Genomic DNA, 22829 nt, shown 5'->3' with positions numbered 1-22829 from the left:
TATATCAGGACGTGTCAGAGACAAATATTGGAGAGCACCAACGACACTTCGATAGCGAGTAGTATCCTTAGGTGAGAGCTTTTCACCACCATTCAATAACAACTTCTCACTGGGACGACGAGTAATTATAAAAGTGAAATATTTTTACCATTTATCTTTAATTCATCGAGCTATCAATCATATTATAGCGTCGCCTTCAAACAACATTGTGCTAAGATGGTATTCATAATGGACCAAACTTGTATTTGTTGCGTCTATTACTTTTCCTTTAATTTTGCCTTGCTAAACATGTGGAATAAGATGAATCAATTCAGCTGCCACTTTCACTCTCTTATATAAACAACCCCTTGTGTGCTTCTCTTAACACAAACCACTCAAGTCCCTCTCTCTCTCTCTCAATTGTTATACTCAAAGGGAAGAACATACCTAAAAATGGCATCCAATGTTGTGCACAACATTAATGCTGCTGTCACGAACCAATTAGATGCAACCAGAGGCATAGCCAGGTCGCATGTAAAGCTTGGCAACGGAATTGGGTCACCCACTTTCACGCCAACAAAGAAGCCTACGCCAGCATTAAAGATGCAGCCTGTAATTGATGATCACCACAAGAACTCTAAACAAACAATTCATGAAGGAAAGTTTGGGAAATTTGGTGGGAAGTTCGTGCCCGAGTCTCTAATCACTTGCTTGGCCAAATTGGAAGCCGAGTTCAACTTGGTTTTGAACGATTCCAAATTTCAGGTACGTGTTCTTCTCTCATATATTAGTGATTTCTAACATGGTATCAGAGTCATGCCTTTAACTTAGTCGTGTTAATAGAATTCTCAAATGTTTAACAAAAGAATCGACATGTTAATAGAATTTTCAAATGTTTAACAAAAGAATCGAGTCGTGAGCCTCGAAAGTATGGTCAAAAGTGACTCAAGTGTTGAACAAATGGTGTATTTTATTAAACGGCTCCATAGAAGGAGTCGAGTCTCGATTAAGGAGATGTTCGAGGGCTCCATAGGCCTCAAAAAAGGCTACATGGTGTACTTCGTTCGAGGGAAGGATTGTGCTCAAAATGGACAATATTATACCATTGTGGAGAGCCGTGATTCCTAACAAACTAGTCGTGACTTAATTTCGGGTGTTGTGGTTGTGTAGGAGGAGCTGGAGGTAGCGCTGAGGGACTTTGTTGGGCGAGAGACGCCGCTGTATTACGCTGAGAGGCTGACAAGGCACTACAAAGACGAGGAAGGAAAGGGCCCTGAGATTTACATAAAAAGAGAGGATCTGAACCACTGCGGTGCACACAAGATGAACAATGCAATAGCGCAGGTTATGATTGCCAAGCGCATGGGGCGGAGGCGTGTGGTTGCCGCCACTGGGGCTGGCCAGCATGGTGTTGCCACTGCAGCTGCCTGCGCCAAACATGATTTAGAGTGCACCATTTTCATGGGCTCTGAAGACATCAAGAAGCAATCCTCAAATGTTGTCTTAATCAAGCTGCTGGGTGCTCAGGTACATTAATTTGTCGGGAGGGAGTCTCTAATATATATCATGTCATTGGGGAGATTCGTGACTCCTAACAGATTTATTATCTCGTGTTGAATACTATATCAGGTGAAATCTGTAGAAGGAAACTTCAAGGACGCGTCATCCGAGGCGATAAGAGAGTGGGTCGGGAACTTGGAAAGGAGCTATTACTTGACGGGGACAGTGGTAGGGCCGCACCCATGTCCAGCAATGGTGAGGGAGTTTCAGTCAGTGATAGGAAAAGAGACGAGAAAACAAGCCATGGAGAAATGGGGAGGCTTACCAGACGTGCTTGTGGCATGCATTGGGAGTGGCTCAAACGCGTTGGGACTGTTCAATGAGTTCATCAACGAAGAAGATGTGAGGTTGATTGGAGTTGAGGCTGCTGGGTTTGGGTTGGATAGTGGAAAGCACTCAGCTACTTTGTCTAAAGGACATGTTGGGGTTTACCATGGAGCTTTGAGTTACCTTTTGCAAGATGACGAAGGCCAAATCCTTGTTCCTCATTCTGTCGGTGTAGGGTAAGTATGTTAGTAAGCCACGTAATATGTATTCCTTACTTATAAACTCATTATCAACTTCTTAATTAGTAGTTGTGGGACTCATCTCCCAACAATTCTCAACAATCTTCCCCTTAAATAAAGTACGCTATAGAGCCTCTCCTGAAACCTATGGAACCCTCGAACAACTTCCTCACCTGGAGCCCTCAACAATCCTTCCCTCAAATAATGTACACTATATAGCCTTCTCTGAGGCCTATGGAACCCTCGAACACCTGCCCTTAATCCTTCTCTCAATTAAAGTACACCATAGAACCTCCTCTGAGGGTCTGCGAAACCCTCGAACAACCTCTCTTTAATCCTCCCCTCAAATAAAGTACACCATAGAGCCTCCTCTAAGGCCTATGGAACCCTCGAACAACCTCTCCTTAATCGAGGCTCGACTCCTTCTCTGGAGCCCCTCAAAGATCCTCTCCTCGAATGAAGTACACCATAAAACTTCTCTTGAGACTTATAACACTCGAATAGCTTCCCCTTAATCAAGGCTCAACTCCTTTGGAGCCCTCGAACAAAATACACCATTTGTTCAATACTTGAGTCACGTTTGACTACACTTTCGAGGCTCACAACTTCTTTATTCGACATTTGAGAATTCTATTGACATGGCTAAGTTAAGGACATGGCTCTGATACCATGTTAGAAATCACGAACCTCCACAATTGTATGATATTATTCACTTTGAGTATTACCAATGAAGATGTATTTCTTACTTATAAACCCATGATCAACCTCTTAATTAGCCGACGTAGGACTCCTTCACAATCTATTTTAAATTTCGAACTTTTTTTGTTTTTAAGTTGAAGAACATGCAAATTTTGAATTGCAGACTGGAATACCCAGGAGTAGGACCAGAGCTGAGCTTCTTAAAAGAGAGTGGTAGAGCTGAATTTCACACAGCAATAGACAAAGAAGCAGTGGAAGCTTACAAACGGGTATGCAGATTGGAAGGCATTTTTCCATCATTGGAAGCTTCTCATGCCTTTGCTTATCTTGACGAGCTTTGCCCCACCCTAACTGACGGTTGCAAAGTGGTGGTCAACTGTAGCGGTCGTGGTGATAAAGATGCTGCCATTGTTTTCAACTATGGACACCACCAAGAGTGCTAGATATTTTTGAATAATTTTCAACGTAATTTAAGTTCGTCCAATATACTATGTATATGAATATTGAATGTAAAAATATTTTATTTAAATTTTTATAAAACGACATTTTCATCTTAAAACACAGTCATGGACTTACGTGTTTTAAAAACATTTTAAAAAAACAACACAACATAAGACTAAATAAAATAAATATACGTTTAAATTAAAAATATCCTATTCTAACCTAAGTCTAAAAAAAATAAATACGACTAGCCTATGCATGTGTCATGGTCTCGAGTTGCGATGTCGTCGTCAACCTTACAGGAATGTCTTTCCTTAACCTAAAATAGAAGTAGCACGTGGCTTGAATATTTAAACTAGCCAAGACGTGCGAGTATGAACTCACTAACCAGTTCGCTCACCGCTGGACCCTTTTCCTTGTCGGGTGTGCATGCTTTGGTAGCTCTTTATACCGGACACCCGTTAGAATTAGTAACTGTCATGTCAGCATTATATAAAACATAATGATAGTTCTCCTGTCCATTGGTGTATGCGTCCGTACCATCGTGAAGGAATACGAGTATCCCCCAATGTATGAGCACACAATATATCATATCATAAACATGCTAATTTATCACATGTCATATCATAATTGTTGAATCCATATGACAACCATGGAGGGGTGAATAGGGTTTTAACCATGTAATTATTAATTTTTTTTTAATAACAATAAAACTATAATTTAGAATTTAAATAGGAAAAGGGTTAGAAAATATAACACCAGTTTTACACAGTGGTTCGATCAAACTCGACCAAATCCACTCCCCAAGCGCCTCTTGAGATTTTGAATAAAACTTTCTGACTCTTTCCTCATATCAGAGCCCAACCGCTACACCGCTCCTTTTACGAGTGCAAGAAAACTTTCTGACTCTTTCCTCGAATCAGAGCCCAACCACTACACCGCTCCTTTTACGAGTGCAAGAAAACTTTCTGGCTCTTTTCTCGGATCAGAGCCCAACCACTACACTGCTCCTTTTACGAGTGCAAGAGCAAACTCAATCTTTTCCACGGCTCAGGATCAAACCGGTACACCGCTCTTTTTACGAGTTCAAGAGAAAACTCAATCATTTCCACGGCTCATGATCAAACTGGTATAACTGTCTCAAATCTTATAGAAACAACTCTCTGATGTAATAGATTTACAATTTTCTCACATTACAATAAACATCTCTCGGATAAGATAAATAAGAAATAGAATTGGAAACTTCGGATCTGAAATCTTATAGAAACACACACCTATTTGAAGTAATAGATTTACAATTTTCTCACATTACAATATACATCTCTCTCAAGAATAAGATAAACAAAAATAAAATTGGAAACTTTGGAGGGAACAATAATGTAGGCTTTAAAAAAAGTTTAGATCGAGGAAAGTTGTGTATTGTGTTTATGTTCTGTGTGGTCTGAAAAATATGAACAGATACGAGTTTAAACGGTGATTAAGTTGTAAAAATAGGCATTGATACTGACCATTAAAACGTGAACGGGAACGTGGACCGAAAAATAATATTTATTTATTTTTAAATTTATCGTAAAAAATTATAGACTACAAAATATATATATATATAACATATTTAAATGTAATAATATAATAAAAAAAAATGTTAATGATTCAAATAATTTTTTTTCTCAAAACTAGTTTTCCTAAATGTAAATTGTTATAATTTCTACTCATTTAAGAGTAACTGAAAACTTTTATAAATGTAATCCTCTTTTAATTTAAAAGTAATGAAAACTCATCATTTGTTACTCTATCAAAGTTATAAATGTCATACTTTTATGGGTCTATGATGTCAATTTTGCCGCTGGTCCATGATGTCAATTTTGTACCACATTATCACGTCAGGTATCTTGTTTTGAATTCGATTGGTCGATTATGTCAATTTTGCGACCACATCATCACATCGGGTATTTATTTTGACTGAAACTTCTTCGTTTTATCTCTAATTTGAGTGAACCAAAAAAGACGTTGAAATCGTTATTCCCAACCTTACACTGTGTATAAAATACTAAGAATTGTTAATAACAAGGTTTGTTATCATCAAAACATCAATTAATTAATTAATTAAAATGAATTAATTTGAGATTAAGGGCCAAAAAAAACCAACAATAATTATAGTATATTGTAAACACTTGGTGGTCATATCTTTCCCTAACTTATCATAGTCTTAACGTTCTTATACATATCATAGTCATATCGGTACATGAACGTACCTTAGTCATATCGTTAAAGGAACGTATCTTAACGCTATCGTTCTATCAATCTACATAATCATATCCCTTTCTATCCATAACCTAATCGTATTCTTTTATCAACCGATCGTGACCATATCGTTTTTATCAATCTCTCATAACCATAGCACTTTGATATGTAACCTAACCTTAACATTTCAGGAACATATCTTACTCCTATCATTACATTACGTTTAGTGCATACTTCTTGTATCTTATCTCAAATATATTATTGAATCCATCGTATCATAAGTATTATCATACAATTCACATATTATAACATATACATAATATATCATAAGAATATCCATTCACAAACAATTCACACATATCAATATATATGACACGTACAGAACCACGTGGCACGTGTCAACATTAAATATAATCATGCCGGTAGTAAGACCACTTACTTGGATGACCTTAGCCGAAGTTCTATCTACTAACTCCAATTTAGCTTGCATTCGTCACTTGAATTTGTTCCCACTTATGTCAAGGCGCTTCACCTTATATGTTCACCAAATTCATTTCGTAATTCTAATTTCTAAATTTTATTAAGTATTTAACAAATTCTTAATCTTTCCATATTTAGATTTAATATTTCTTGGAATATAAATATGTCTAACAACAGAATGTCTACGTACATACAATTTATTAGATGCTATAATTTTATAATATATTTGAGAATTATAAGTGAGGATATATATTTGTTTTTATTAGGTTGATGATGGCCAATTTTGTATCATTATTACCCAAATCTTCTCTTTTATTTTCTCTATTTCCTTTTTTTTTTTCCTTTGGATTAAATTAGTGTTATTTCTATTCTTTTTGTGTTTTTATTACGTTGATATTGATCCAGACTCAACTCGAGACTGAACTATTGAATCTCGTAAACTCGGGTTTCACTGTTCGAGAATTCTGTCTTCGTCTTCGTTGAATTCATATAAAATTATTAACCTTTAATTTCTAACTAAAATCTAAACAATTTCAATCATCTAACTCAAATCTAAACAATTTCAATCATCCAAGATGATCTAACTTATAATTGACGGTTAATTTCTAACAATAAAAATGAAATTAAGATTGAAAAGGAAGATTTATATATACCACATTCATTTTAGTTTTTCTCAAATCTGACATCTTTGTTGTTGGGTGAAATAAATGATTATTAGAATGACTACTAACAGGGTTGCCTGTTGTTAGAGAATGACTACTAATATGATTATTGGAATTTCATATTGGATAGCCATTGGATGAACAAGAACATGAAGATGAATACTTGGAGGACACGTTCGAGTAAAAAACATAGGCTTCACTCATGAACAAAGCCTTTACACTCAACGTCTACATGTTTTTTATGCTTCTCTTTGTTAGGAGAAATGATATTACAGTAAGTCCGAATCAGAAATAATTGCATTAATCTCTAAGCTGATAGTATATGAGGGCACGAAGTAGAGAGTACCTCAAACATGAGTTTGAATCTCGATACGTGCAAATATCATGTTTAATTTTACATTATTCAATTTTAGATAATTAAACCGTTAACTATTTTGCTTTTATAATTTAATTTGCATTCGATTTTCATACGTTTTTAATTTATTTTGTAATGAATTTTTTAATAAATAAATAAATTATTTTAAAAGTACAATCATCAAATTGAATAATTAATTATACTAGCTCAAAAATCAAATACGTAATCAAGGAAAAAACAAATTGAGTAAACGTAAATAAAAAAATAAAGAAAATTAAAAATAAATAATAATAATAATAAAAAACCTGTAAATTTGAAATGGTCCAATAAATTAATTTATGAGCCACTTATTCATAAAAGAGTTTTTTTTTTCTTTTAATAGTTTTGAATATCCATCATCAATATCTTATTTATTTATTTATATATATAATACATGCAATTTGCTTACTATTTTGTAGACTTATAACTCGTCTTATAAGCCGTACGGGTTGGGAGACGAACAAATTATTTATTAAAACTATATTTTTTTTAACCATTAAAAATATTTAAATTTAATAACCAACTACTTAGTTAAACAATTATTTTTTAACTATTGAAACTATTTAATATCCGTTAGTTGAAAACATTATAAATATATATATATAGATAAGTCGTCGAAGCTATGATCCCAATTTTAACATTAATTTAATGAAAACGTCTTTTCGATGTAGGACAGCAAAATAACGATACCATTTTTTCTTTCATTATTGTTATTATTATTATTATTATTATTTAGAAGTAGGATTTTCTTCCATTTGACCGTCTTACTATTTTTCACTTACTCATCGTACATTGAGAGATGTCTACCAACCAGATAAAGAAAGATAAATCTTCTTGTTTTTGTCTTCGTCTTTTATTTCAATCTTCAATTTTACGAAATTATTTATTTAATTTTACTAAGATTGGAATGGAGATTCTCCGAGGAAAATTCACAAAGATGGAGCGTCTGTATAAATAATTTTTATTTTCCATTTTTATATATTTTATAAAAAAATATTCGTTTCAAAATCTTTTAAATGAATAATTTTTATTTACTATTAAAAAAAATATAGAATATAAGCAAAAACGTATAGTATAATATTGGACATAATTTTTTAAAACTCAAAATTCAATAAAAATATATATGTGCACCTTAATTTGATTTGTATATATATATATATAAAATCTCCGCCCTTACTTTCATTAAGCTAATGGAGAAAAATCTATCTTCACTCTTTCCTGCATCTTCGGTTAAAACAGGAAATTCTCACCTCATTTAGGGATGGTCTCTCACCCGGAAAATGGATATCCATAATTTTATCATGTATATTTTGTAATTCAAATTTTTTTCTCATAAAATTTGATAAATTTTGAAACAGTTTTATAAGAGGCTAGTCGTTTGTGAACGGGTTGAAATTTATTTTGAAACTATAATTTTTGTTTTAGCAGCAAGTGGACATTTATTTTGAAATTATAATTTTTTTTTAGTAATTTAATTGATAGAGGTAATTATAAACTAATTTATACAAAAATACAAATTTGGTACTAATTTATTAAAGACTTTAATCTAAATTTTCTTTTTATGGTGGAAATCATCAATCTCACGCTTAAATTTAAAAAAATTTGTGATCTTTAATCATCGATAGAAACAAAATTGAAATAGTAATAGCAATTATGGGAGAATAGACACAAATTATTCAATAATATTGTCACATCGTGACCGTTTCTCAATAACTATTAGATTATACTTTCAAATAATTTGGAGCGAACATGGTAAACTCTATATAAACAACCTTTGTGTGCCTCTTAAGAATCACGACTCAAATTCCTATTTTTTTATTTACACACGAACGAAGAACATACCTAAAAATGGCATCCAATGTTGTGTCAAAGAATGCTGCATTGACTAACCAATTAGATGCAGGTAGAGCCATAGCCAGATCGCAGGTAAAGCTTGGAAGGGGAATTGGGTTACTCAGTTTCAGGGCTACAAAGAAGCCTATGCCATCAATAAAGATGCAGCTTGGTGATGAGAAGAACTCCATAAAACCCGGTGGGCACTTGGTGAAGGATGTTCTAGGCTCTCAATTCAAAGTATTGGAAGACCAGTTCAACTCGGCTCTCAACGATCCCAAATTCCAGGTTTGTGTTCTTCTCTCTTGAAATTCATGAATTAATTTAGATGAGTCCACCATGGTATGATTTGTCCACTTTGAGCATAAGCTCTCGTGACTTTGCTTTGAGCTTCTCAAAAGGGCTCGTACCAATGGAGAGAGCCTTCTTTGTTCATAAATTCATGATCATTCCCTAAATTAGCTGATATGAGACTTTCATCATCTAATATCGTGGTTGCGTAGGAGGAGCTGGAGGTGGCACAGAGGGACTTTGTTGCGGGAGAGACGCCGCTGTATTATGCTGAGAGCCTCACAAAGCACTACAAAGACAAGAAAGGAAAAGGCCCAGAGATTTACATAAAAAGAGAGGATCTGAACCCCTGCGGAGCACACATGATGAACAACGCAATAGCGCAGGTTATGATTGCCAAGCGCCTGGGGCGGAGGCGTGTGGTTGCCGCCACTGGGGGTGGCCAGCATGGTGTTGCCACTGCAGCTGCCTGCGTCAAACATAAATTAGAGTGCACCATTTTCATGGGCTCTGAAGATATCAAGAAGCAATCTTCGAATGTTAAGTTAATGGAGAAGCTTGGAGCTAAGGTATATCATATCTAGATATTTGTGGAGAATTTTCGAAGCTCTTTCTTCTTTTCCAATTCCTTTGGGATTTTCTTTTAAAAGGCTCTCATGAGCCTTGATCTTGTGTTCGAGTCATAGTAAAGAAGATCTCGTGGAATATTGAAGAACTTTTGCATGGTTGGAATACTACGAAGAATCTTGCATGCTAGGGTTTCTACAAAAGTAGAGTTCTTACTCTCGTATTTATTGCTTTTGTTTTAATTCATAATAAAATTAAAACGATACTCAATGCTTCAGCTACTTGGATGAAGAGTTCATTCCCTTCAATTCCATTCACATTTATCATAGATATCTTTCTATATATTACCATTTTCATATCTTTATAATTTTTTTTTATTATAAATAGAGAATTTTTAAATTAGATAGGATGGTTTTAGCACATGTTAAGGATATTTAGTAATAGATTATAGTTTACCATATATATTATATTTGATATTTTATTATAAGGCAAATATCTAATATTTGCCTTTTATTACTATAGTTATCTTTCCATTGTTATTTCCATTTATTACTGTATCCTTACAATTTATTTGATTGTAAATAAGATAACTTTCACACCATTTAAATTTGATGATTCAGCAAACATTCACAACACATTCTCAATAATAATTGATATCATATCTATCAGATTTCACTGGTAGAGGGAAACTTCAGAGAAGCATTATTGGAGGTCATAAAAGTGTATGCTGACAACCGTGAAACAATCTATTATCTGGCGGGGACAGTGGTAGGGCCGCACCCATGTCCAGAAATGGTGATGTTAACCATGGGTCAGAAAGACATGATGATGTTAACCATGGAAATTTGAGCGATATCTTAAAACATGCCGAAGGCTCAATCTTTAACCGTCCTTCCATCTCTGCAGCGTAAGCATTTCATCAGAATATTTGCTAAAACTACCACACCCATTTTGTACCTAATAAAGTAAAACTATAACATTTTTAATTTCCAATTTTTTAATTTTAATTCGGTGCGAAATTGAGCTGCAGATTGGAAGATCTCGACGATCTCAAAGTAGCGATACATTTGAAGCACCTAAATGAGACCCACAGAGTTGAATTTCACACTGTAGAAGACGAGGAAGCTAGGGAAGCTCATAAACGGGTGTACGAATTGGAAGGCATTAATCCACCATTTGAAGCTGCTCATGCCTTTGCTTATCTTGACAAGCTTTGCCCGACTTTGTCCGACGGCTGGAAGGTGGTGGTCAACTGCAGTGGCCGTGGTGATTAAGATGCTGCCATTGTCTTCAACTATTAAAACTATCAAGAACACTACATATTTTAAAATAATTTCCATTTCTAGCAAAATATATATATATATATATACACGTTTGTGTTCTTCCAGCGTTTCGTTCTAATATTATGTTAATTTTGGTATTTATAAATTAATATGACCTGAGCTACAACAAAATTAATCAACTTCCTTACGACTCTAGCTTTCTATTTACCTAAATTCGGTACCATCATCATAGTGTATTCGTTTCTATGCGGAAATTAGCCTTTAAACTTCTTCACAAAACATAAGCTTCATCTGAAAACACTGTTATTGGCTTACGTTTTTTAAAATCTTCTTTAAAACAACACAATGAAAGACTATATAAAAATAAATAAACATTTAAATTTAAAAAGTTCATATCCTAGCTTAAGTCTAAGAAGATAAATGCATCTACCTTATGCATGTGTCATGGTCTCGAGTCGTGTGTCGTGGTGATCCGTATAGGGATGTCTTGGCTTTAAGTAGTATATGACTTGAATATTTTAAGAAATACTCTCCAAGTGACTCCATTATTGGGGTTAAATGTAAACACATGCAATTTCATGAATGGGATTTATCCGTCTATTTTCGTAGTGTAACTATCCTAACAGAGAGTTGGATGTGTACTTAATTTTCCTACACACGGTCCACACGTGCGAGTGTGGACCCACTAATCGATTCGCACACCTCTTGGGCTCCTTTCTGGTGAAGTGAGCATTTTCTGGTAGTTGTTGATGTCGGATACCTATTAGAAATAGCGATCATCACAGCAGCATTATGGTAAGCATAATGATCGTTTCTCCGCCTCATAGCTTACACGTTCGTACTATCGTGAAGGAGAAGGAGTATCCACCGATGCATTAACACACAATAATGTATGAGGGTCCCGATATTTTTCCATTTTCATTATCATAAAATCAACACCGCTAGCGCCTTCCTTCATATCATATCATTTCTCATATAATTTATCATATCATTTCATGCGTGGGTTGGGGTTGTATTTCATGCTAGTTCTTCATTTTGCATGTCACTCATATCACGTATCATTCATGTTGCACATAAACTATAACATTACTTATCATATCTTTGCACGTTTCAATTCACATCATGTGATCATACCATATCAGACATGATAACAGTCATATAATATAATCCGTGTATGTCTCCCACATGTCACACCTTAACTATCATATTACAATATATTATATCATGAACGTATTAATTGGTCACATATATCATGTCATATCATCATATCACAAAATATAATAATCTCATTAAAGAAAAATTCAAAATGTACTTAAATCATTAATTTAATTTAATTTATTATTATTATTATTTTTTTTTTAAGAGAGTGAATTTTCCCATTTAAATTATGAATAAAATAAGATTCATGTATTGATGCTTTTTCCATCCATTTCTATAACAGAGTAAAAAAAATTGTAACCTCCCTCAATCCAAAACTCCGATAAATCCTCTTTACTCGTAATCTACTTTTATAAAAAAATGTTTCGTTTCCTTTTCCAATTGAAGTGGGATCTCACAATCCATCACTCCCTTTGGATCCAACGTCCTTGATGTCTCGTTCCCCTCTCCAACCAATATGGAATCCACAATTCACCTCTCCCTTCGAGGCCCAGGTCCTTGCTCACACACTATGTGTGGCTCTAATATCATTTGTAATAGTTCAAGCCCATCGCTAGCATATACTGTCCTCTTTGGGCTTTTCCTTTCGGACATTCTCCCAACTTGCAAGAGATTTTTATTCTCATATTCATAACTGAGATGATTGTTACCAAGATAAATAGAATAGTTGGATGTAGAACGACGAGTATTAAGACAACCAATTCAGTTAACATCCAAATAAGTCATTAATTTATTATATAAAATAAGTTTATGAGTAACCCTTATTCATAAAATATGTTTTTTCTTTTAATATTTTTCAATTTCCGTCATCAATATCTTCATTTTTATGGTTTAAAATGCACTAGTTTCGAATCTTTTATATATATATATATACCATAATTTATTCATATATTGCTACGATACATGTAATTTACTTGCCATTTTTTCCTTAATTAATGGATGTGACATAATAAAAAATAAAAAATAAAAAAAAACCTTTTAGTATTTTCTCCTATGAATTTTCTTATTTTGTTATCTAATTTTTCAATATCAAATTTAATTTTAAAAATTAAAAAAAATAATTTTTAAAAACCTAATCTTGTCTCTCATAGATTAAAAAAATATATATATATATATATATTTTTTCTTTCTTTTTAAAAAATTGAAATTTATTGTTAAAAAGTGACGATAATTCTAAGATAATTTATAAATAATAAAGATAAAAATGAAATAATCAAACGAAAAGATATTTTTATATAGATATTTCCATCCACAAATTTAGTTGTTTCAAACCTTATCCATTATCATCACAATATTTTTTTATTTATTTAAATGTTACGTCATAGACTACTTCCACGAGTTTAGTGCCTTCAACATTATGGGTAATTCTCTACCAGCATTTTTAAAAATAATAATAAAATAATAATCAACGGGTATCTTCGATGAGAGGTCAAGGCCGGTAGATTGAACGTCATCTCAACCAATCTTTACAGCAAAAATAGTGTTTTCTCTCTTTAAAATTGGTTTCTTAAGAAACGTAACGTAGGTAAGAAGATATACTTACGAAAGGTAGTCATAGTGTCGACACGCTAGAGACAGCATCTTGACACTCACAAAATTAGAAAACATGCACGTATGAAAAGACAGTGTCTCAACTCTACAAACAGAAAGGCGGGCATGTATACTTGTAGTGTCTAGCATTGATATATAAATGTATGTTGTCATTCACAATATTTGCTAAACCATCCCAACTAGATGGTGCAAAATTTCTCTATTTATAATCAAATAAATTACCATCCGACACAAAGAACCATAAATGGCGATACAAGAAATTTGTCTAAATTAGGAGGGCAAATATGATACATGGTAAACTATAATTCAGTACTAAATGTTATTAACCGTCATGGAACAAATAAAACAAAATCAAATTGTAGATCAACAAATTGCATACTGATGACTCTGATCTCAACTAGTTAAATAACAATTTGTTGAAAGTATAAGACCACAAATCGCTCGGGTTTTAGTATTGCATATAAATGGCTCGGGTCTATATTCCACTAAATATTTATTTTCAATTATTTATTTAAAATGAAATAATAAACATATTATTTATTAAAATTATATATTTTTATGGTGAACCCACCCAAGGTGAGAGATGTTCACATTTGAAGAAATGGCCACGAAAGCTTCAAACTATTACCCCACAAGCTCAACCCAAGCCTCACGACACATGTTTCTTAAACCTTAATTTAATGGAAACGTCCTTTTGATGTGGGACAACACGAATGCTACCCTTCTTCTTTCTTTTTTTTTTTTTTTTTATTTTTATTTTTGAAAAGTTCGTTCAACGACTTTATTGAGAGATGTCTATGTGGCGAGAACGAAAAAAAAGTAGGATGTTTCGTCCATTCGACCTTCTTTTCATCTCTCATCTAATCATTTATCTAAAGATGTTCACACGTGGCTGGGACTAGAAGTCTTCCCCATCCCATTTTATATTTCAATCATCATTCGTGTAAAAATTTTCATTTATTCTCGTGGAGATTGAAATGAAGATTTTTTTACATAGTATTCGTAGGAATCAGGTTACTCGTGTGAAATTTTTTCCGTCTTTTTATATAATATATTTTTAGTATAATGTTATACATACATACAATACATATATAATTTCTAGAATCTCAAATTTCTAACATATTTCACACTTGTATATACAATACATATATAGATATAATCATATTTATATTTAGAAAGTGAGAAGGATAAAGGATGGGAGAATTTGGAAGGGTCGGGATTAGGGATGGAGGACAAACCTGTTTAGCTAACGGGAAGAAATTTATCCTCGCTTCCACTCTCATTTCCTATTTAAACAGGGATCCTCTATCTCGTTCGGAATAAATTCTTGCGAAATCCCGACTTCGTAAGTTAAACATACTTCTCTCACTTTATTATCTTTGTTCGTTACCTTCTTTTTTTTTTTTTAAATTCAATTCAATTTTTTCCTCGTAAAATATTTTCATAAATTTTTTAAACGTTTTAAACATTAGTGGGGAGATGGCAAGGAATGTATGATCCGTTCACATTCCCATGAAATTGACATCTACTCTTCTCAAAATTTTCCAACCCTAATACTTAATTCGGTACTCATTTATTAAAGACTTGCCAAAACTAAGAACCAAATGGATTATTAAAAAAAAATTATTTAATTTGAGCGAGTACGAATGGTTCGATAACAACGTCATAATATAACTGTTTCTTAATAATCGTTGGATGTAAATCCAAAAATATATTTATTCTTTAATAATTATTAGTTATGAAAGTGAAATATTTTGACCATTTATCGTTAATTCATCAAACTATCAATCATATTATAGTGTCGCCTTCAAATAACATAGTGTCAAGATGGTAGGACCGAACCTCTATTTGTTGCGTATCTAATTTCTATTACTATTACTTTTCCTTCTTTTTTCTTTTTTTTTTTTTGGTCCTTGCAAAACATGTGCTATAAGATGAATCAATTCAGCTGCCACTTTCACTCTCTATATAAACAACCCTTGTGTGCTTCTCTTAACGCAAACCACTCAAATCCCTCTCTCTCTCTCTCTCAATTGTTATACTCAAAGGGAAGAACATACCTAGAAATGGCATCCAATATTGTGCACAACATTGCTGCTGTTACCAACCAATTAGATGCAACCAGAGGCATAGCCAGGTCGCATGTAAAGCTTGGCAACGGAATTGGGTCACCCACTTTCACGCCAACAAAGAAGCCTACGCCAGCATTAAAGATGCAGCCTGTAATTGATGATCACCACAAGAACTCTAAACAAACAATTCATGAAGGAAAGTTTGGGAAATTTGGTGGGAAGTTTGTGCCCGAGTCTCTAATCACTTGCTTGGCCAAATTGGAAGCCGAGTTCAACTTGGTTTTGAACGATTCCAAATTTCAGGTACGTGTTATTCTCTCGTATATTAGTGATTTCTAATATGGTATCAGAGTCATGCCTTTAACTTAGTCATGTTAATAGAATCCTCAAATGTTTAACAAAAGAATCGAGTCGTGAGCCTCGAAAGTATGGTCAAAAGTAACTCAAGTGTTGAACAAATAGTGTATTTTATTCAACGGCTCCATAGAAGGAGTCGAGCCTCGATTAAGGAGAGGTTGTTCAAGGGCTCCATAGGCCTCAAAGAAGGCTACATGGTGTACTTCGTTCGAGGGAAGGATTGTGCTCAAAATGGACAATATTATACCATTGTGGCATGGTTTCTAACAAACTAGTCGTGACTTAATTTCGGGTGTTGTGGTTGTGTAGGAGGAGCTGGAGGTAGCGCTGAGGGACTTTGTTGGGCGAGAGACGCCGCTGTATCACGCTGAGAGGCTGACAAAGTACTACAAAGACGAGGAAGGAAAGGGCCCTGAGATTTACATAAAAAGAGAGGATCTGAACCACTGCGGTGCACACAAGATGAACAATGCAATAGCGCAGGTTATGATTGCTAAGCGCATGGGGCGGAGGCGTGTGGTTGCCGCCACTGGGGCTGGCCAGCATGGTGTTGCCACTGCAGCTGCCTGCGCCAAACATGATTTAGAGTGCACCATTTTGATGGGCTCTGAAGATATCAAGAAGCAATCCTCAAATGTTGTCTTAATCAAGCTGCTGGGTGCTCAGGTATTCCATTAATTTGTTGACTAATTTAGAAGATGATTATGATTTTATAAATAAAAAATATATGTCCATTGGTACGAGGCCTTTTGGGAAGTCCAAAGCCTACGAGAGCTTATGCTCAAAGTGGACAATATCATGTCATCGTGGAGATTCGTGATTCCTAACAGATTTAATATCTCAGGTGAAATCTGTAGAAGGAAACTTCAAGGATGCGTCGTCGGAGGCGATAAGAGAGTGGGTCGGGGACTTGGAAACGAGCTATTACTTGACGGGGACAGTGGTAGGGCCGCACCCATGTCCAGCAATGGTGAGGGAGTTTCAGTCAGTGATTGGAAAAGAGACGAGAAAACAAGCCATGGAGAAATGGGGAGGCTTACCAGACGTGCTTGTGGCATGCATTGGGAGTGGCTCAAACGCGTTGGGACTGTTCAATGAGTTCATCAAAGAAGAAGATGTGCGGTTGATTGGAGTTGAGGCTGCTGGGTTTGGGTTGGATAGTGGAAAGCACTCAGCTACTTTGTCTAAAGGACATGTTGGGGTTTACCATGGAGCTTTGAGCTATCTTCTCCAAGATGATGAAGGCCAAATCCTTGTCCCTCATTCCGTCGGTGTAGGGTAAGTATGCTAGAAATCACGAACTTCCATAATATTTTCATATTATCCACTTTAGGTGGAGATTTCTCGACGAGCATCGTACCAATGTAGATGTATTCCTTATTTATAAACTCATTATTAATCCCTTAATTAATCGACGTAGGACTCCTCTCTCAACAATCCTCAACCATTCTCCCTTCGAATAAAGTACACTATAGAACCTCCCCTAAAGCTTATGAAGCGTTTGAACAGTCTCCCCTTAATCAAGGCTTGACTTCTTCTCTAGAACCCTTAACAATCCATCCCTCGAATAAAGTACATCATAGAGCCTTCCCTGATATCTATGGAGCCCTTGAACAAACTCTCTCCCTAATCGAGTCTCGATTCTTTCTCTGAAACACTCAAATAAAGTACACCCTTTATTCGATATTTCAGTCACTTTTAACTACACTTTCAAGGCTCACAAGTTCTGTATTCAACATTTGAGGATTCTATTGACATGGTTAAGTTAATGGCATGAATCTAATGCTATGTTAGAAATCACGAACCTCCATTATTGTTTGATATTGTCCACTTTGAGCATTAACTCTCGTGGTTCTACTTTTGGTTTCTCCAAAAGGCTTCATACCAATGCATATGTATTCCTTGCTTATAAACTTATGATCAAACCCTTTAATTAGTCGATGACGCGAGACTACTCTCCCACCAATCCTCACCAAACTACTTTAAATTTCGAAGTTTTTTGAATTGCAGACTGGAGTACCCAGGAGTAGGACCAGAGCTGAGCTTCTTAAAAGAGAGTGGTAGAGCTGAATTTCACACAGCAATAGACAAAGAAGCGGTGGAAGCTTACAAACGGGTATGCAGATTGGAAGGCATTTTTCCATCATTGGAAGCTTCTCATGCCTTTGCTTATCTCGACAAGCTTTGCCCCACCTTGCGCGACGGCTGCAAGGTGGTGGTCAACTGCAGTGGCCGTGGTGACAAAGACGCTGCCATTGTCTTCAATTATTAACACTATCAAGAACACTACATATTTTAAAATAATTACTATTTATAGCCAAAAAAAAATTACCATATAGTTTATGGTAAAGGAACAAAAGAAGATAACAAAATGATTCATATTAATGATGTATTTAGTTGGGAATTAAACAAATTAACGTCTTATGGGTTAAAAATTACGAGTCTCTATAATGGTATGATATTATCTACTCTGAGTTTGCTGCCCCCATTATATCAATAACGATAGTGTTCATTATTTATAAATTCATAATCTTCCTCTTGGGACTAGTCCTTCTAATAATCCTCAACATTATCTATTAAATTATTATCGAGTTCGTACTACATGTGTTGGAATTGGTACCGTTTATACTTTAGATACAGTTCTATTAGTTTAATATCTTCGATACTTCTAGCTATTTTTTCGATGGTTAAAAAAATTATTAAATAAATAATGATTTTTTATGTAAAAATTCATAGTCGATAAGAATAAATTTTTAATTCGATGGTAATACTATTTTTTTCTTTCTTCTTTTACCGTTTTTTATATATCGTCAAGAATCTTAATTTTATTTGAGTTTAAGTTTTATTTATTCCACTTCAATATATAATTTCCAATTTATTTGATTTAGGTTAAAAAATTTAAAAATTTAAAAAAAAAATCCAATTTATTAATAAGATCAATTTAAAATAGATAATGAAGTTTCTTAATCTTAGCTTAGGGATCGAGAATGCTCTCTCTGCCGTCTTTTCTCACTAATTCGTCACTAAGTATTAATTTTCAATATTATTAAGTTTAGAAATAATAAGATATCAATAATATATTGAAATTATAAGAGTTTAAATTGAAGTATTAAGTTTAGAAATAATAAGATATCAATAATATATTAAAATTATAAAACATTTAAATTGAGAATTATTTTACCTATTAATTGCAACATTATCCATTGACTTTTTTTCACTTAAAAAATGGTCCATGGTCTCTTTTTAATCTTATTTATATTTTTTAATCATATATATATATATATATAATTAAATCAAGAGCTTTTTTAATTCAAATTTAAGATTTTATCGGTTTGAAATTTTTTTATAAAAAAAATTATTGGACTTAATAAATCCTAAAATTTTCAATTTTATATGCGCACATTACGGGGAGTAGTTCTAAAATTTACTTTTCTCTAGAATTTCCGATCTCTCCTATCTTAGCAAAAAAAAATACATATACATATCGTTTCGGAAATCGATCTAGACTATCTGCCATACGGCTCATAGGGTCGATGTCCCGAAGCATGGAAATAATAATTCTGTTGAAAACTAATAAACAAACAAAAGATCGACCCACTACACCCAACCGGTCCATAATATTCAAATAATAATTTTGTTGAAAACTAATAAACAAACAAATTAAGATCCTTCAGCTGCAGTGGAAACATTAGATATCAACAAAATTGGGATCTTCAGCATAAAAAGAAAAGGCTTAAGACAAAACAGAAGTAAACTGAATCCACACGGTCGTTAAACAGAGCCAAGTGCTCCCAATATTTGCTCATTAAGTAAGATATCAAGGCATACACTGTTCAACAGACTCTTGTTCATAAACTGTTGCAATGAAAAACAGAGACAAAATAGGTAAAAACAGAGACAAGAGAGTCGTCCATGGTCCATCCCATGAATCTTGGCTTCCATTTGAATGGGGGCAATAGACATCAATAGCCGCAGCTACAGCTACAGCTCCATTTTCATTGCCCTGCAGATGTCAAGTCAAACAGCATAATAGATATAACAGGCAGCAGCTAGGACTCCCAACTCAAATTATTGATCTACGTGAAGAATCACAAGTTAATGATCGTGATTCTTGAATCCATTCAATGGGAAAATTTCTTTGGAACGTACAATTATTGACCCTTGTTTAAAATAAGGATTTTTTCATCTAAATCTTGAAGGACATTTCACAGCAAAGAAGATGGGGTAGCCCCTTTAAGATTGCAATATATTGCGCATGAAATTTTCCATTTTAAATATACAATTTTCAAGCATTAGCCAAGTAATTCTAGCTACACTACTGTGAGAAGAAGAGATCATGGGGAAAAACTTGTATAAGCTACAACGAGAGTGTATAGAAATCCATCTAAGGCTAGCTCCGCAATCGTTTTCTTCGATTACCCTCTTCACTAACTCCCTGCAGTAAAAAATTAACAATGTGAGCTTAAAAAAAACATAAAACTTGCAGCTAACAAGCACCTTGGTACATCCCATAGGAGACCAGAAAAAATTGTAGACTTCTTGTGAATTACTATCTTTTCATAATTATCTTGTAGTTACATTATTATATACACTTCTAGAGAAATTCACAGTGTGAAACTTTTTTATATTTCCAATGACATAAAAGGAAAGAAAAGGAAAGAACAGATGACATGTAGATAAGCATATTGGTCGAGGGGAGAAAAACAGAAAAGATATGAAGCATACCCCTTGTTCATCTTGGTCCAAATTTTCGGAGGGGGCAGCACTAGATTCAGTCCTGCATTTAGCATGCACTATGGGCCCTAACTGAGATTTATCCATGCCTGCTGTTTGTCCATCGGGTGCGTTCATGTAGACAGCACCCCTATACATCCATTCCTCTGTTTCATCACTGTAAAAATCATCAAAAGATTCTCCACATAGAGCACACGTTTTTTGATCTTCATCAGCGGGAACAGCTAGTTCTTCATCATCCTTTTTCTCTACGATGACCTCAGCAGGCAAAAATCCTGGAACTGGCTCAGTTCCCAAGGCTTCTGCACCACTAAGCCACATGGTTGTACTTACAAACCACTTACGAGAAGGCTTTTGCTTCCTACTTTTCGACATACGATTTCTAGTGACATGCCAATCCATATGATTACTATGCTCTTCCTGGGACTTGAACCGAAGACCACAGGTCATGCATTGTCTAGGAAGATCAGCATACAGAGAAGTTATTGCATATTCATGCCGCACCTTGAGTAGATCTGGATTGAATTCCAACCCAACAGAGTCCTAAACATTTTAACTCTCTTAGTGGAAAAAAAATATAACAGAAAAAAAAAAAGACCGAACCTACTAAGCGGGATATTACTCGAACGTATACCTGTACAGAAGCTTGATTGTTCAATGAGATTAAACCCTGGGCCATAAGAGAATTTATCAGGCCAGAAAATGCAGTTCCTGGTTGCTGACCAGGAACAAGGGATCCTGCATTTTGAGAGATAGGATGAGGACCAGTTGGTAGAGATGGCAGCGGCCCCCCTTGTAAATGCAAAGTGCTGGGTCTATTATGAACAGGTAAGTTCCATTGCCCAATAGGGGCAGAACTTGACAAACAATCACTAACAACAGGGCGATGTCCTTGTGAACTGTATCCCTGATTCGAGGATGGTGCCATTAAATGTGGTAACGCTGGAGGTACTGCTGATGCACTAAAATTATCCTGCATGTCTGGAGATGGTAGAAATTTAGGTTTTAAAGGGGTGGCCTGCAATTGGTTTCCCTGAGTCAAAGGAATATGCCCAGTATGTTGATTACCAACTTGTGGCAAATTAGTCGCAAGACTTGGCTCTTTATTTCTCAAATTATTCATCTGCTGCTCAGGCAAAAAGGACCTATTTGCACGATTGATGACAGAATTGCTACCGTTTAAAGACTCAAACTGACTCTTATGGTGTCTTGGTACAGGAAATATTGAAGACCTAGAAGGTGGGCAAGAGTCAGGAACATTCACAGGATGCCTTGGGCCCATAGATTGTACAACTGATTGTGACTCCATGCTAGAGTCAAGACCAGAAGAACCCAAGCTTGAAACAATAGTAGGGGGCCTATGTACAGCACCATTGGTCAGAAGCTTATCGACAAAATGAGACATCTTCTCACCACCAGATGAAGCGATGCCTCTTCCCAACACAGGCATCTGGAAATTCCTTCCTGTTCCTTTAGTGTTCATGAGGTTCTGGGATGACTGAGAAAGGGGATTGTGCATATTCCAAATATCCTGGTGATAGGAAAAAAAACCCTACTATAATTAACTTTTGGAATGCAGAGTTCCTACTACACACCCAACAGAACGATACATATAATTTATTGGGGAATAAAATTACTAAATGCTTGATCTCAAAACTGAATACAGATATAGGACTTACCCCTCTAAAAAGTGATGGTGGTGATTAAAAAAAACTAGTGGAAGAAAACGGTAATGTATCACAAATTACAAAGCTCTTACACATGGGATCTAACAGGTTAATTCTACTACCGTATATGATAGGAACCCAATGTTATAGAATAAGTGAAACCATGAGAGATTGAAAACGTGAAATATACTAATTACTTTGATCCAAAGCTAAAATAAGTCCAGAATTATGCATAAAAATGAGAAGTATCGAACTTCAGTGTTATGCTTGATAATGAACTTAAAAAACATGACATGAACAAAGATGCTTTTACAATAACTTATGGTAAACTCCAAGCAAAAAAAAAAAAAAAAA

The 22829-nt window shown here is 34.7% G+C and overlaps 3 protein-coding genes across 3 annotated transcripts in view; 2 read left to right on the top strand and 1 right to left on the bottom strand.

Annotated features, from left to right (window-relative positions):
- Nucleotides 1-388: 388 nt before the first annotated feature.
- Nucleotides 389-3199, top strand: LOC111457067 (tryptophan synthase beta chain 1-like). The gene is made up of 4 exons (XM_023099200.1): nucleotides 389-744; nucleotides 1150-1506; nucleotides 1609-2042; nucleotides 2908-3199. The coding sequence occupies exons 1-4, from the start codon at nucleotides 433-435 to the stop codon at nucleotides 3185-3187; spliced, it is 1383 nt and encodes a 460-aa protein (XP_022954968.1). The 5' UTR covers nucleotides 389-432; the 3' UTR covers nucleotides 3188-3199.
- Nucleotides 3200-15656: 12457 nt separating this feature from the next.
- LOC111457069 (tryptophan synthase beta chain 1-like) lies at nucleotides 15657-18547 on the top strand. Its single transcript, XM_023099202.1, has 4 exons — nucleotides 15657-16020; nucleotides 16384-16740; nucleotides 16919-17352; nucleotides 18085-18547. Exons 1-4 carry the CDS (start codon nucleotides 15712-15714, stop codon nucleotides 18344-18346), a joined length of 1362 nt encoding a protein of 453 aa, XP_022954970.1. The 5' UTR covers nucleotides 15657-15711; the 3' UTR covers nucleotides 18347-18547.
- A 1608-nt stretch (nucleotides 18548-20155) lies between these two features.
- The window catches only part of LOC111457064 (polyadenylation and cleavage factor homolog 4-like), a 7704-nt gene continuing 5030 nt past the window's right edge, over nucleotides 20156-22829 (bottom strand). Inside the window, exons 5-7 of the mRNA XM_023099191.1 lie at nucleotides 21443-22339; nucleotides 20800-21351; nucleotides 20156-20509 (exon numbers count right to left, since the gene is read on the bottom strand). Of these exons, the coding sequence (XP_022954959.1) occupies nucleotides 20465-20509; nucleotides 20800-21351; nucleotides 21443-22339 (1494 nt within the window). The 3' untranslated portion in view covers nucleotides 20156-20464. The remainder of the gene's footprint in view (nucleotides 20510-20799; nucleotides 21352-21442; nucleotides 22340-22829) is intronic.

The sequence above is a fragment of the Cucurbita moschata genome, unplaced genomic scaffold (genome assembly GCF_002738365.1).
Source record: "Cucurbita moschata cultivar Rifu unplaced genomic scaffold, Cmos_1.0 Cmo_Scf00019, whole genome shotgun sequence".
NCBI lineage: Eukaryota > Viridiplantae > Streptophyta > Magnoliopsida > Cucurbitales > Cucurbitaceae > Cucurbita > Cucurbita moschata.
The sequence above is the reverse complement of the archived record's forward strand: the minus strand, read 5'-3'. Positions and strand labels throughout refer to the sequence as shown.

What these genes read in the sequence shown, in the direction of transcription:
- LOC111457069 (XM_023099202.1), top strand. Translation starts at nt 15,712, where the DNA reads ATGGCATCCAATATTGTGCACAACATTGCTGCTGTTACCAACCAATTA. An exon ending in TGAACGATTCCAAATTTCAG is followed by an intron (nt 16,021 to 16,383) that starts GTACGTGTTATT and finishes GTGGTTGTGTAG; the next exon opens with GAGGAGCTGGAGGTAGCGCT. An exon ending in TCAAGCTGCTGGGTGCTCAG is followed by an intron (nt 16,741 to 16,918) that starts GTATTCCATTAA and finishes TTAATATCTCAG; the next exon opens with GTGAAATCTGTAGAAGGAAA.
- LOC111457067 (XM_023099200.1), top strand. Translation starts at nt 433, where the DNA reads ATGGCATCCAATGTTGTGCACAACATTAATGCTGCTGTCACGAACCAA. An exon ending in TGAACGATTCCAAATTTCAG is followed by an intron (nt 745 to 1,149) that starts GTACGTGTTCTT and finishes GTGGTTGTGTAG; the next exon opens with GAGGAGCTGGAGGTAGCGCT. An exon ending in CCTCATTCTGTCGGTGTAGG is followed by an intron (nt 2,043 to 2,907) that starts GTAAGTATGTTA and finishes TTTGAATTGCAG; the next exon opens with ACTGGAATACCCAGGAGTAG.